The following is a 16090-nucleotide window of genomic DNA, read 5'->3' as shown; positions in this document are numbered from 1 at the left end:
TGACAAACTTTTATTTATTTTTTATTCACCAATCTGAAAGGCTTCAGAATCCCACTTATGTTTTAAAATTAAGGGTATTTGACTGTGATCTGTAGGGCTAAACGTAATCATTTAGAAACAATTTGGGGAAAAATAATAAAATTCAAACCATCTCTCGAAGAGCAAGTGTATGGATCATCATTACCTTATATACTTGTGTGTCCTGTTGTAACAATAGAAAAGAAATACTTCATGAACTTATAATAAAGGTTAGATGAATGAAAACTCAAGAGATATGGGGATGATCAAAAGGAGTTGGCTGCCATGAAGAGGAAATGACATGAGACACATCAGCAAGAGCGTTTAAGGAAACCAAACCAGTATTCATTGAAGCATAAAAACATAGCACATTGTGGTTGCAAACAAAAACGATTGTACCATTTAAGCCTCTATGTGCCAGAGTCCGAGTCAACAACTCTACGGTTCAAAAGAAAAGCATATGAATTGCTGTCCCCAAAATAAAAATAAAAATAGACATGTATTAGCAATGTGACTGGCAAACATTTGAGATGAGTAAAAAAAAAAAAAAGATCACATAGCACCATCAGCCTGGCTGCAAAGCGTATTGTACCATGGCAAAGGAAAATCACAAATCAGCAACAGCAGTGATAAACCAAGCTGTCGTACAGCACCTGCGCAAGCCACACTCACTATTCAGTAAGCCTAAAACAGTGGCCTTGTGATCACAAGACCAAGCAATGAAACAGCATTGAAAAGGCATCAGGTTGGTAAGCTGCTGGAGAGATCATTTGCAACAAAACTCATGCAAGTCCTAAGAAAGACACACCTTCCTTGGCAGAGGAAGGAGCTTTTACTTCCGGAGACACCTCTGTGATCTCCTTTACACTTTTCTCCTGTGGGGCCCCTGCTGGGGCACTCTCTTCAGGAACTACTTTGGCCTTCTCACTAGACTCCACTTGGCCCTCACTGAGGTCTTTGGGTTGGTCTGAGGACTTAGGAGCCCCACACTCTTTCCCAAGAAGAGCAGCAGGTTTCTCTTCCTCAGCCATGGGACCCTCTAGCGTTTCTTCTTCTTAGGGATGAAAAAGATGTCGACATCATGACCACAGAACCATACACAAAATGACAGAAATATTATCCAAGGAACCCTTTCAGCTCCATTGTAATGACCTTATCAGAACCTCAGGTTTTTGTTTTTTTTTCTTTTGCCATTAATTAATGTTCTTACAAAATGTATGTTATGTATTGGTTGGAAAATTATTATGTATAATCTGTTAATAATGATGCCTTCTGAATTCTCATTAAAAGTCTGTTTATTTAAAAAATTGAGAGCTGAAAGAGTTTTATTGCTCTATTTCCCTTAGTGGAAATGGCAGTAAGTCGAACACATGTGGAAAGCTTGCTGGAAAGAAGAGATGGTGCTGCCAGCTAACAGATGATTGTGAAAAGACAGATGCATTGATGTACAGAAAAAAACCTTGAAATTTGTTAGACATGTGCTGTTTTCTCCAATGCAGGAAGCCCCTACATAAGAATGCCTGATTACTCTATTTAAAACATGTAAACTTTGCTAAAGAAACCTTTCTCCAATGCAGGAAGCCCCTACATAAGAATGCCTGATTATTTAAAACATGTAAACTTAGCTAAAGAAACCTTTGGGAACAAAAAAAGCCTTGCCTCAAAATAATATCCAATCAACTACCTTAATAGCTTTATCACAAAGTCCATCATGACTATTTAAAATATAATTTACTTATTATTTTCTAGGGTGAAAATTTATTTTACTTTAATGCATTCTATGATGTTGGAGGAGGTGAAAATTCTTCAGGAGAAAGTAAAATATTTTGAAAGACAAGGTCAAGGGAAAATCTAAGCCTTACTAGTTAGAAAAGTCTACCTCTGGGACACAACTCTTACCATACTGCTTAGACCCCTGAAATATCAGTAAAGTAGCTCATGTATAGTTCTCTTTGACAGTGAGTCTGAAAGAAGACGTGCATATTAGCTACAAATTCTTATTTCTGCAATTCAAAATTAAATCACCAAGAAAACAATTGAGTGGCAACCAAACTGCCAAACTATCCTCTGAAAGATGCAAATCACAAGAAAAAAAAAATGTTAGCATTTAAAATGTAAAAAAACAAACCTATGAGCTTCATCAATTATTTTGTTCATTTGTTCCTCATTTATGCTTCAAATGCCAGTAAAATAAATCACATTTCATCTCTTATGAAATTAGAGGGAAAAATTTAAGCTGTTTGATAGTTATCCAAATTGAAGTTCCCTGTGAAATACTGTCATTGTTTTAACAGTCCTGTGGGAGAGACTACAGATAGACAGGAAAGGAATTTTCTTTTGTGGGAAATATTAAAACCTTCAGGTGGAAAAAATGAGAACTACGCCATCTATCTCCTCATACTTAGCACTCAGGCACTTTGATTTGTGTAATTAAATTATGTAATGACATTTAAAAAATTTCAGATTTGAACTTATTATTAAGGCAATTTTTATAATGCCATAGAATTAGAGTTTTGGATCGCAGTTAGAAGATTTTTAACACAGCTGCTTTACTGACTTTAGCTTATTGAATGAAGTCTAATCAAGTTAATTTATATGTTTTCCAAATCCATGTAACTTTCTAGCTTTCCATTTCCTCATTTTGTGTAAATCAAGTTTATTCTACTATACCTGTTCCTTAGTTAAAAAAAAAAAAAACCCACATATTGTTCTTAATAGTTTTAAGTTCACACTATCCCAAGAGCTTAGTTTACCTAGAAATATGGGTTATATTTCTCTATCAGAGTGTTTGAATCATTGAGGCTCTTTGTTTTCAAAAGGACCCTTGAAGAAGTCTATGACCATGAATGTAGTTTGTGAGCTGAGAGCTTATTCCCCATTGCTTTGAAACTATTTTGCCCTTACATTATTACCCGATATGAAAATAACCCCTTCACCTAAGCAAAATTTCCCCCTTTGTTTTCCCTTACAAGACCAGTTACAATGAGATAAATTGCAACTATTGCCCACTTGTTTTCTCTCTACCATAGCCAATTATATACCAGGGTTTCCTGGCTTTATGAGGCTAAGATGATGAAGGCTATGAATTAGATCCTTCATTTTAGCCCAGCTTGAGCCAAGATGCAATCACCTGGGGTGGCCTTTGTACTCTCTGTAGATGACTAAGTGATTTGGAGAAATAAATCTACTCCATAACATTTATTCTGCCCTAAGCAGACCCTCTTCAGTAGCTCTTTTTTAAGGAGCTATATAGTAAGTAGTATTAACATTAAAATTAAAATTATTAAATAAATTTTTTTTAATAGTAAGTAGTATTAACATAGCACTAAAAAGAGGACTAATTGTATTGAAGTCTGGTCTTAGAGATATGTATTCAGAGAAGACAAAAATAATATTAAGGACCATCTTCTTCGATTTGGGTAAGAGTATGTTCTTCTCTGACTTACTCTCTGTGAGTAGGAGCAGAAAGGAGTCAAGCTTTAATCAGACCATTTTTGCTTCCTTTTATTTACTTTTTTTCTTCCTTCTCAGAAGCAACGATTGAGAAAAAAGAAGTACTCACATACCCCGAGGAAGGCTTCTTTCATATAAATTGTTGAGGCTCTTGGATGGACACAACCTATACAGGGGCTTCACTTTCATGTGGAAAAAGCCAGCTCCTTCCCCCGCCCCCCTCCGTATGAAGGCACACTTAGTATGATGTGTGTGGACAAAGCCGCGGGCTGGGGAGGAGGAGCAAAAGGGGACCATGCTCGGTTCACCTTTCTCCTGGCTTAAATGGGCCTCTGCGCTCTGCGCTGTGACACTGGGGTGCGCACTAGAGGCAGTCCATTCTGAGCTGAACAAAGGATGCTCATAGTACTCCTCATCGGAATTGTAAGGGTCATCATCAGGTACAGACACCGAAATGGAGGGGGCTAGGAGTCTACGCCTCTCCCCACTGGTGGCAGGTTCGTGGCTGGGGAACCTGTGTAGAGTGCCCACTTGATCCTCAGCCCCTTCATCTACAAACAGACACACAGGAAGAAACTGCAGGGAGAACTGGACAAGACAGACACAAGATCAGACTGACGAGACAGACACCTGCACAAGGACACAAAGGGCTGCAAAAGAAGCAGAGCAGGATGGATGGGAACTAGCATGACCAAGCCAATGGAGAATGGGAGACAGAGAATGTTTCATGCTTCTGTAGCCACTGAATTTAAAAACTATCCCTTAAACAAGCTTGCCGTTGATCTCTATGAATCAAAAGCACTGATAACCCCACTGCAGAGCAGAAATTATCTATACATCCCCTGCTAACAAGTCAGAATAACCAAGGAAACATTGGAATAGAAACAAAGCATTACAAAACAAATGCGTTCTTTGGAAGAAAAAAATTTTTTTTCAAAAAAATTAGAATTCTTATGCTGCTGGCAATACATTTGCAAGCTAAAGAGAAGAAAGTTGTTAGGATCTGATGCCTGTGTGTCTATGGGGGAAAATAGTCCTGTATGAAGCACAATCTTATCTAAGCTGCTCAAATAGTTAGCATTTTAGTTAATTTAATTTTTAGTTAATGATTTTAGGTGGAAAATAATTTTTTATTTCACTTTGTTATGACAAATCTACCATGCATTATTCTACTTCCATAAGGAGATGCAGTCAGCAAAGCTGTTTCTTTGAACACTAAGGGTAATACAGTAGCTTGGGACATCCGTTTGAACACTGGTTCGTTTATAGGACCGTGGAAGAATATGGTTAAGAAAGTTTCTAAAAATAAAACTTTTTTTTTTTTTTTTGGAGTTTTGCTTCTCTTCTGAAAGCTTAATAGAGACAGAATCAACTGAGAATTTCTGGAGAGTTGGCTTCAGATTAATCAAGCCTTTATGCAGTTTCATTTGCGCCACTGGTTCATTACTGTTTTCATGTTTCAACCCCCCATTACATATTTCTCACTGAAATACTAAAGGAACTGTTGTCATTTCTGTCCTTTCCCGTGTCTTGGCTTGGAAATCTGCTCATTTAAATGTATCTCCTTAAAGGAGTAACTGTAGATCAGGCTGCTTAGCACTTGGATTCCTATATAATTCAATGAGTTTTAAGGACAATGACAATGGACAATATTTGACTTCAATGTGGCACAGACCTCTACATTTCTGGCCTATGTAGCAGGTTACTAAATTTGCTAATCACTATTTATTTACTTATATAGGGAAATTATTTTTAAATTTCATAACTCAGTAATAAAAACAAAGTCTCTTGTATCTATGTATACAGTTTTAATTCTATCAGAATTTAAGCAGAGAGAATTATAGCATTAATTTGAAAATACACTGTATCTTTAGGGCAATAACTTATTCAGCAACCAAGTGATGAAAAGTGGAAATAAGCCTGAAATCATAAGAATACTAAAATAACATTCTACATAGAGAACACTTTTAATCTCTTGAGCACATTATTTAGTGACTACTCCATGGAAGTTGTTTCTGGATGGGTGCTCAGAACTTTCTCAGTCATGATGCTTGTTATACCATGGGATAGCAGAAGCCTAAAACTACATTTAATATTCTTAGTTCTGCTCAACACAATTTCTCAGCTGAGCAGATAACTGGACAAGATCTGGTCTACACCACTGGGGTTGTCACATGTCCCAGTCATTCATATTTCCCAGTGACTCATGGAGGAACTCTCCATATATGCAAGTTACTTCTGAAACTTCTAATATGTTCAACAGGCTGCATGGGCAATCAGTAAGTGAAAATGGGATATTTGGCTGTTTTTCAACATTTCCTGGGACGCAGAGCAGACTATAGTATGCAACTAAAGAATTTAAAGGCTGGGCGTTAAAGGCAACGTTCATTGGATAATTTAAACTTTTGAAGATTTTGGCCTCCTTTTTCTTGTTGTTATTGTTCTTTTCAAAGCACCCAAATATAAAAAACAGCCCAGAGGCTTGCTTCAGGTCTTCAACATTTCAGAGAAACAGTGTTTTCTATTCTGAAAACTTTAATTCTGATCAGAGAACAATAAATAAAACCAAGAAACACCTTAAGAGTTTCAGTGGAAAAGTAGCTTCTCTACTTAGCTTTTGTCCATTTCTGAGCCCAGACAACTTCAAAAACAGTGTCTGGCACTCTTGGTACTGTGGTACTGTGAGGTGTATGTACTTCAATTCTTCATTTAAAATGTATGAAGTCCATCTATATTACAAACCCCAGAGATGTGTCAGGGAAACTATTCTTAGAGGAGATCACTTCTAGCCAAGTCCAAACAGTGCAGTTGGTTCCAATGATAATGAGAGAAGACATTAGATTCTCATTTGATACAAAGTAATGTATGGCGGATGGTCTTGGATTGCACCCAAGGGAGATGGAAGACACAAAGAAGCTATTTTGGAGATGGTCTGAAGAAAAGGAAATTAGTCCAGTAGCTCATAATAAAAAGTTCTCATTTGAAAATAACTTCACTTCTACAGGTCCACAGAAAGAAACAACTTGAGGGAAGGGGTAGGGCTGTGGTTACAAGGATTGATTTCTGGATAAGCCACTTATAAACCATGACATCCTGAACAATACAGGGAGAATAAACAATATCTACCTCTGTGGGTTGCTGGGAGAACTAAATGAGAAGACATCTGTGAAAGTGCCAAGCACAATATCTGACACATGTTAGCATCCTTGTTCTCAGCATACTCAGACAAGTTCTTAAGTACCTCTGCTCTTTCATGTCACTTGACTCATCAACGTTAGAGTTGAGATATTTATGAACAGTGAAATCACTTAATAACAGTAGTTTGGGGTTTAAGGGCAGGATTGAAGGTACCTTTTACTATAAGATGCATGTTTTTGGGGACCCTACTTTTGTCACGAAATATTCTATTTCACTTAAGAATGTGATATAGTAAAGGGCAAGGTAGCTTTGTGGATCCTGGATTTCTACATAGCTCTTTTTCATAAATATAATCTTCAAAATGAAGCTTACCTGGTTTCAATGGATGGAATGGATTTTTCCTAATTTGCTTTCATTCAAAAAAAAAGTTTGAAAGTTTCTATTGGGTTAAAAGTAATGCTTGCCACATAAAACTCAGTCTTGGAATGTCAACCCCCTTGGGTACAAATGAGTAGTCACTTTTACTAGACACTGGGTCTCACGGGGCATCAGTGACTCAGTGATCTTGCCTGTCTTGGCATCACAATGTATGGCTCAAGGCAGCTGGCTCCGTTTATATGGTTCTCCTCCATCTCTAAGCCTTTTCCACTCTGCAAGCTTTTGGCTGAGGTCTCATCAGTTTGCCAGCTGTGTTTGCTGCCACAGAATGATATGGAGGGAAAACTGCATTCAGATTAGCAATTATTATGTCACCATATCCATGACACAGGAAAACACCACCCTAGAATTCTGGAGCAAACCTAAGAGGGCAGAAGGATCCCTGGCTGTGTTTTCAGATGGTTCCACTGTTCTTGCACAGGCTTCCAAATTCTAACAGTTCAGTCCAAATGCCAACTACTACGGTTAGGCCGAAAAGAAAAAGGAGGTTAATCTGAAGCCATCCCAACTCAGCAGAGTATCAATTTACTCTACCACGCTTCCCTGTATGCTTATATTTTTAAGTGTGCTACTTGTTTAACTTTTGCATCAAAATCCCTTGTAAATGTTTCTCCAAGTAAGTACCTATTCTGGGAATTAGTAATATTACATTAATTGTAATAAATAAATATTCATAAATGAGAGTAATTTATATCTTCAATTGTTTTTAGGAGAAGCTTTCACATTTCCCCTTAGGGAAAGAGCAGCTTCAAAAAATTGATATTTAATAAAAAGTAAGCATATCCTCAAAATCATTGAATTACTCAATTTAATCCAAGAGCTTTCTTACATTTTGCCTGAAAGGATCAGACTGTGGTGCAGTTACTGTGGTCCTGGGATGAAAGTCACTTTGAAGGTGTGTCAAAGAGAGTAAATAATCTCCTCAGCAAGGCAAGCAAAACCACCTACTCCTTTTCCATTCAATTTGCTATAAGCCATGACATTAATGGAATTTAAGTTGCATCTTTACAATCAATTTAGCTTGAAAAATTAATCACTTGAACCCTGTTTTCTGTCGGTGAGTAATTTATCTTCTGACAAAACTAAACTGGGTATTTTTAAAACAATATTTATTCTATATAATATACTGTGGTTTAATAAAGAGAATGAGACAGCTAATTTGTCTAGATCACATGTCTCTCAACATTTAAACTGTGGTTATTACCTGGTTAATGAGGTATAGTTTGGGGAAAAAAAAATCTCTATCTCCAATATGTTAAAAAGTGGTTATGCTTTTAAAAGGAAATCATTAAGCCTTCACATAGTTTAATGCTTTTTTTATAAAAAGAAGAAAACAATAATTCAATAAAAATACAGTTTGCTTTAAAAAAAAATGTTGAAGTATCTTCAAATTACTTTTAACAGTAAGTAAAAGTGAGTTGACATTTTCCCTCAGTATATTGAACATCCAGAAAAATGCAATTCTAAAATGTAAGAGTTCAGCTAGTCTGGAAAATGACACCAAAGTTAGCAAAATGTGAAAGTTATTCTGTATTTTATTTATGTTTTTACTATATCCACTGCAATACCCTCCACAAATAGGTTGGACAAATCCCTAGGTGGATGGGAGAACTCTACTTCTTCCTTTCCAGCTCCAACTCCAACATAAGAGTAAGAAGAGTAAATTACTTGACTTCAGACAGACTTTTAGAGTAGGTCAGATGTGTCAACATCACAGCCCTCTCTGGGGTTAAGAGGACTCTCTGACACTTGAAAGGCCTTAAGCAGGGGCTCAGAAACATTTCCAGTGATCCTAGGGAAATATAACTGTTATGTAAGGCTTCCTACTGCATTCCAAGTGAAATCCTTGCTCCTGAACCCAGCCAGTGGCTGCCTATTCTCCTTCTCCTTCACTACTCCTACCATTTTCTTGTCACCCATCAGCCAGGGGTCTCCTTCAGTTCTAGAGCACTTCATGCTCTTGCCCACCTGAGTGCCCTTGCACATTCTGGTCCCTTTGCCTGAAATTCACCCTTTCCTCCATCTTTGCTTGGCCAACTCTTACTCATGATTCTGGGCTCAGTTGAAATGTTACTATCTTAGAGAAACTTCCATTAACCATTCAATAAAACAAGGTTTTCCTTTTTTGGTCTATCTGAAGTTATTTGTGAGCTTATTTATCAAGCTTTTGTTCTCCATTCAATGATGTGCTCCTTAAAAGTGGGGATCATGTCCATTTTGTTCAGTACTGTATTCCAAGAATTTAAAGAGTGCCTGGAACATTTAGCTGCTCAATAAACATTTGGTGGATCAATGTATAAACATAAGGCCAAAAAGAATCCTTCAAATCTGTAAATTTCAAATCTATACAGATCAACTTACATATTTAAGGAAATTAAGTAATAATCAGTGGCTATTAGTCTACATTTCTCAAATTTTCTTTTATTCCTTAGAGTAGGCATTATTTTAAGAAGTAAATTAAAAAAAAAAATCCAGTTTAGGGGAAAAAAAAAAAAACTACCTTATTAAAAACAAAAAATCTGCATTTAAAATGAAATTATCTTGGAGTTGATAGTCTATACTTCAATAATTTATATTTTTATATTTAGGAAATCAAAGAATATTTCAAACAAATATACTTAGACAAATTATGAAAAGATAATGAGTTTGTTGTGATAAATATCATATTCAATTTTAACAAAGTAAAATAATCTAGAAATGACAAAAGAAAAAATAAGTGAAGAAATAAATGAATAAAATGGAATAATACTAATAAATTCCTGGCATTAGTATTTGAAAACTAAATTACGTGGAAAAAAACTGAGCTGTAACTGTCTTTTTCTATACCTCTTGAATGATACACATAAGTTAATTGACCTAGGTCAGAGAATGAATAATAATTTGCTCTTAAATAGTGCCTTTCATCTCAGATTCTAAATTAATATTCTTCAAGGGATCCCTCCATTTTACCAATGAGAAGTGAAAAGCTGACATGACAGTCCATGTTGAGTAAATGTATAACTAGATTCATAGACAATAGCTGGTCTCAGAAGGAAAGAAGTTTTCAGTTCACTGCCCTCAATGTCGGAAACTGTGGTGGTATAGTGGCTAAGTGCTATGGCTGCTAACCAAAGAGTCAGCAGTTAGAATCTGCCAGGTGCTCCTTGGAAGCTCTATGGGGCAGTTCTACTCTGTCCTATAGGGTCACTATGAGTTAGAATTGACTCGACGGCAATGGGTTTGGTTTTGGTTTTTGGCCCTCAATATCGGATTCATTCATTAACTTCTTCATTTATTCACTAAATGTTTATTGAGAGTTTGCTATGGGCCAGTCCCTAGAGAAGGCCTTGGCAATACAGTGATGAACAAAACAGAGATAATTCCTGACACTTCCAGAAGGAAGTGTTAGTTTCATCAATAAATCTGACTCCTACTATAAAGTGGAAAACAAATTTATTTTTATTTTCATTCAATCACTTACAAGATAGCAAACATTATCATTGTATCTTCTCTGTTAAAACATTCTACATTAAGTAAACCACTTTTCTATAGCTATCCTATCATCTTAAATACAAAGTTATCTTTTCCTTTATCAATTTTTCCTTTTTATTTACCGTATTTCTCTACTTCTGATTTTATATGGATAAATGATTATACCTTTATTAAGGTTTTCATTCTTCTTGACCATTTGAAACAGACAGCTCCAAAGCTGAGTCCCATCCTGATCAAAGTCCAGTCCTTAAGCTATGCACTTTATTTACCTTTTATCAGAAGACAAACCTTGAAAAGTCCAATAGGCCTTACCTTCCTCTACTGTGACAGTCTGTTCTGAGGCGGGTGATGGAGGTGGAGAAGGAGGCAGATTAGCTGTCTCTTCAGCTGCTAAAGATCAAACAATGGAAAAATGAGACACAACAATTAATCCTATTAGGCCATTAGATGTGTAAGCAGTTCTGCCATCTGTAAAAAGGCCTCTCTATGCTATTCAGGGAAACATTCAATAGTATGCTGTCCTTGACTTATTTTTAGCCCCATTACCTGATTCACATGTTTTTGAAAACCTAAAAAGAAAGAATAGCATTTAATATTTGTCAAAGTATTATTCTGACTTCTCCACAAAAATGGATGAGAGAATTCTGCTAAATTTGATCATTAATCACATTCATTTGGTCTTCTTGTTCAATTAATAAAATATTTCATATCTGCTCTTATTTATCATATGCAAACACACATGGGCAAGTAATTTAGTTTGGATTTGACTGAAAAAAACATTAGAACTCTATTGTTCAACTTCTTGATCTGAAAGCAAATGTTACCTTGATTGTTCACAGTTATTATTATCTATTGAGTAGCAGTGTCCTATGAACAAAAGTGTTTTCCTTGGCAAACGTGGGTTACATTACCTGTCTGTCTCCAGAGGGCATTTGACTTGTGACCCAGGAAGAGGGCAGTGCCATCGAGGTGCCTTATATGAGCCAATGAACCAAGGGAAGATTGGTACCTCGTATGGAATAACAAAGTCATTGATGATTCTAACAAAGCTTGGGCTATAGGTATTGTATGGCCAGTTCAGGGAGATCCAAAACTATTTTATTGATATTCACCAAAACCACAAAGGAAAATGACCATCTCTAGTTAAAGTATTAGAATATTTTCCTTATGGGTGAGGGTCATGAAATCAAAATGCAGTGGCTTTATTTTTATAATAACTCTCTATAGTGGTCTGGGAAATAAAAAATTAAGGGCAACTTAGAAGCAAGTCTAACTACCAATTTATCATCCTAGAGATTAACAAAATAACACAATTAGCATGTTGTTAAAGGTTCAAATAGATCCCAGTGTATTCCAAGACAGGTGTTTGATGAATGTCATACGTAAGGATGAAGCACACGGCATGGTCTATCTTTGAACATGAAGACTTTGTCCTGTGGTCAGGGCACTGCAGACACAGATCCTAATCTGAGGCTCTTTCTCATTTACCTAAAGGCAGAGCTGCAGGTTGGTCTTTATGTTGAGCTTCTTTTTCTTGTTCGCCTTTCAGGACGGCTACAGCTTCAGCAGTGACTACTTGAACTATCCTTGCAGATACCTCCTCTGTAATAAACAGTAACAGAAGAAAATATAATTATGAAAAGTCTGAAGCAGGCAGAAAAAAAAAATTGATCAAACAATATAGTCAATTGGATTTCAGTTTAATGTTTTCTCCCAAAAAAGTACAATAGAACAATAGAATTTTTTAAAAATTGCAGATAAAATACACACACACGTGTATACGTGTGTACACATACTGTTAGAAAAAAAAGAAAACTAAGGCAGAAATTGGTATTTGGGAGCTAAGCACAATGAACTGATAACTAAAGAATAATAATAATAATTTTGTATGGTACTTTATTTTTTAAAAGCTGTTTATGCCTAAAGAATTTTGCACCTAGTAAAACAAATTCAAAGAGAGGAGAGATGATTCATTTTAGATTTAACTTAAAATATATTTTTTAATTTTCTTAACATATTCTAGAAAAGTGTCATTCAAATAGTTCTTTATGCTGATTTGCAGGAATACTGTGATTTGAAGCCTGAAAAAGAAGTCGGAAAATGTGTATTTGTGATGACAGGCATTCCAGGATCAGTGTGAACAAAAGAGGTTATGAAAACCCTGGGAAGATAAAATTTGAATGAAATTAAGAGAAACGGTATATAAGAGGATCTCTTTCTAGACAGTAGATGTTTTAGAAATATTTAAAGTCATATCATATTTACTAATTAGGAAGACAATGCAATAAAATTAATACAAGTATCTGTATATCTGAACAAGTTATAACTGAGCAATGTTACAATATTTCAGTCTTTTTGTTTGAGATTGTATTTAGAATAATTTTGATATGGAGAATTATTTTAAACGTTGAGGATTAGCGAGAAATGAACAGGGGTAAACTTAATACCCAAAGGATGTGTTCACACAAGGTGTAAGTCAAATGACACTGTGGTGCGCTGTACAAACGAGAATTTCAAAATAGTTTAAATAGAGACAAGTACAGAACTGTCTCCAGTCAGTAGAGACATGTCCACCCACATGAAATGCACTCTATCAGCCAGTACCACATTCCAGTTGTGAGCAATGATTCAGTGTCAGCAAAACTATCATTTACCTTAGATAGAATATTTGAATTCTGTTGATTTTGTTGTTTTAGAGAAAATTAATCCATACATGTGCTTGAGTTTCATAGTTGAATAAGAGCTTATGAAGAAGCTAACTTTTATATCTGTACACATTTAAGCTAGAGTTACAAGAAAATAACCTAATCCTGGGAGGATTGGTAGTTTTTTTCTTGAATTTAACAGATTTTAAGAAACACTATTTTAGAATAATCAGACAGGTTGTGTGGGAGCCTAGTTCATGACGTATTAATCTAAAGTTTCTGGGAGAACAATATTGTTAATACTTTTCAAGTAGGAAATAACACATTTTCTAATGAAAAATTCACAGCGAATTTCAGAAAATATGAAGATAAGATTATTCTGGGGCTATCAATGAGTCCAGTCAATTTGAAATCTTCTAAGCAAGAGTTGTCACCAGTATGGAGAGAGGAGGGAGACATGGCCTTCTTCCAATGGAGGCCTAATCAGCAGATCTCTTGGGTGAACTTCACTCTTACAGCCTGGCTCCCAAGACAGGAGCAAAATCACTTGGGGTCTGGGTAAAGCTCAGGGAGAATGAAGAGTAAATATGCCAAACAAATACAGAAGACAGGGACTACAGTCACAAAATCGGACCTATAAAAATTTAAGGGCTATTATGTGTGTGATTATATATATATATATTCATTCATTTTACAAATATTTATTAAATGCCTCCATCCATCCAGTCATCCACCCACCCATCTATCCATCCTTCTATTTATTTACCATATCTTTCTATCTATCAAGGGGATTATTACATTTTATGGTGTATATCAGAGGAAGTCACATGAGCTTTAATTCAGAGAAATGTGGATATAAACTATGGCATTGCTACATTCTAGTTATTTGAACTTAAGAAATTTATTTAAACTTGTTGTGCTTTAAGGCCTAACCTGTAAAATGGAATTTAGTACCTTTCTGATAGGTTGGTGTGGGGACTCAATTACATACTGTCTTTGTTATTTCTTCTCTGGAGTCTTACCCATTTTCCTGGCTGTGTAGGTCCTGGGTTCTCCTCTGCTGAAGACTCCTGCCACCAAGTCTTTATTCAGAGCTGTCTCTTAGACAGTGACTCAAAAGGCATGGTAACCCCTATCTACTACCGAGAACATGAATAAGCAATGTGGAAAATGCCTTTTGAGTTGAGAGATTAGAATACATTCTAATTATTCACTGCTAACTTGACCTCTTTTACGCCCTTCCCTATTTTCTACTACATACATTTTTTTCTTTTTGCTTTTTCTTCCAAACATTGTGTGTAAAGTTATGAATAGAACTTGAACTCTTCAGACTATTAAAGATGAATCTAGAATACACATAAATTATTATAAATTATTATTCATTACATATAATTAAAACATAACGGTGATCTTCACAGCTGCTTTTAAGGGCTCAATCACCTTTCTTTTGAACTTTTAAAATTTTCTAAAAGTGTTTTAGTTTTAGTTCACGTTAAAATTTATCTTAGTTATGGTATGTGTGTGATATGTATTTTTCATCTTATTAATATCAAGATTTCAATGCTACTAGCTAACAATACTATCTGTACTATAGTGAGAACCTTATACTCAGAATTTGGACCTTGACTTGTTATTATTTTATGAGTAGTGTCAATATGGTAATGAGACAGCTTCTACAATTTATAAAAAAAAATCTCATTTTTCGCACAGCTGTAAAGCCATGTCATGACTAAGCAAAATGAATGACAATTTGGAACTAATCTAATAAATGGATCTGCCTGCAGGTTAGTTGAAAGGAAAACATTAAAAGTAAGTTCATTAAGACAAATTCATCTCATAACCTCTACAAATATTATTGAATTATAGTGATTTGGAATAAAGGATTTTAAATCTACAACCCAGGGAACAGAGCAATAGATGATAATAGATCACTATATAGGCAAACATCAGAAGGTAAAAAGTGAAGTTTGTCTTGAAAATTTATTCTAGCGTATGAAGAGTATCAAAGTAGTCCTCAGCAGATAATTTAAATTCTGGAAAGAAATAATGTTTTTTTCTTGTTACTGGGGAAATATACTAGTGGAAAAATACACATAACGTACAGAGAAACTAACTGAGACATGCGGTCACCCACAAAAAGCTACTTAGTAATATCCAAAAGTTATGCTAAGCTACTTACAGAAGTAATGAATAAACATACAGTTATACAAAGTTATTAAACAAGTTGTTATACTAGGTGCTTGTATTTACTGTCGATATTATTTTATTTAATTCACACAATAACCCATATTCCAGATGGGAAAACTGACAAAATAATAGAAACTTATTGTCCTTTGTGAATATGACTTTGATTTGCATCAGTATTGTACGACTATTTTATATAAGAGCAGGTTCTGGTGTCAGAAAACCTGGGATCACATTCTGCCTCCATTTCTTACTAGCTGCATGTTCTGGGTTAAGTGGCTTAATCTCTCTAAGCCTCAGATTCTCCATCTGCAATATGGGAATAAAAGTGACATCCATCTTTTGGTATGTTCTGACAATTAAATGAACTAATAATAACAAGTGCTTAGTTAAATCGTATACTACTGTTTTCCATCACCCATTTGTCAGTTTGTCCTACTGTGATGGCTAGTGTGTTGCTGTGATGCTGGAAATTATGCCACTGGTATTTCAAATATCAGTAGGGTCACCCATGGTGGACAAGTTTCAGCAGAATTTCCAGACAAAGACAGAATACGAAGAAAGGCTTGGTGATCTACAACAGAACAATTACCAACTCACTTGCTTTGGACATGTCATCAGGAGGAATCAATCACTGGAGGAGGACATGATGTTTGGTGAAGTAGAGGGCCAGTGAGGGCGAGGGAGACCCTCAGTGAGATGGGTTGGCACGAGAGCTGCAGCGATGGGCTGGAACATGCTAC

General features: G+C 35.7%; 1 protein-coding gene across 43 annotated transcripts in view; it reads right to left on the bottom strand.

Annotated features, from left to right (window-relative positions):
- Nucleotides 1-16090, bottom strand: part of MAP2 (microtubule associated protein 2) — a 288976-nt gene that overhangs the window by 42414 nt on the left and 230472 nt on the right. For 18 of the 43 annotated variants that reach the window (XM_049888022.1, XM_049888038.1, XM_049888039.1 and 15 more), the window contains 3 exons: nucleotides 12007-12120; nucleotides 10831-10908; nucleotides 827-1072 (listed from right to left, as the gene is read on the bottom strand). In XM_049888022.1, coding sequence (XP_049743979.1) covers nucleotides 827-1072; nucleotides 10831-10908; nucleotides 12007-12120 — 438 coding nt within the window. The remainder of the gene's footprint in view (nucleotides 1-826; nucleotides 1073-10830; nucleotides 10909-12006; nucleotides 12121-16090) is intronic. The other 25 variants (XM_049888040.1, XM_049888045.1, XM_049888047.1 and 22 more) reach the window with 4 other exon arrangements.

The sequence above is a fragment of the Elephas maximus genome, chromosome 6, assembly GCF_024166365.1.
Source record: "Elephas maximus indicus isolate mEleMax1 chromosome 6, mEleMax1 primary haplotype, whole genome shotgun sequence".
Taxonomy (NCBI): Eukaryota; Metazoa; Chordata; class Mammalia; order Proboscidea; family Elephantidae; genus Elephas; species Elephas maximus.
The sequence above is the reverse complement of the archived record's forward strand: the minus strand, read 5'-3'. Positions and strand labels throughout refer to the sequence as shown.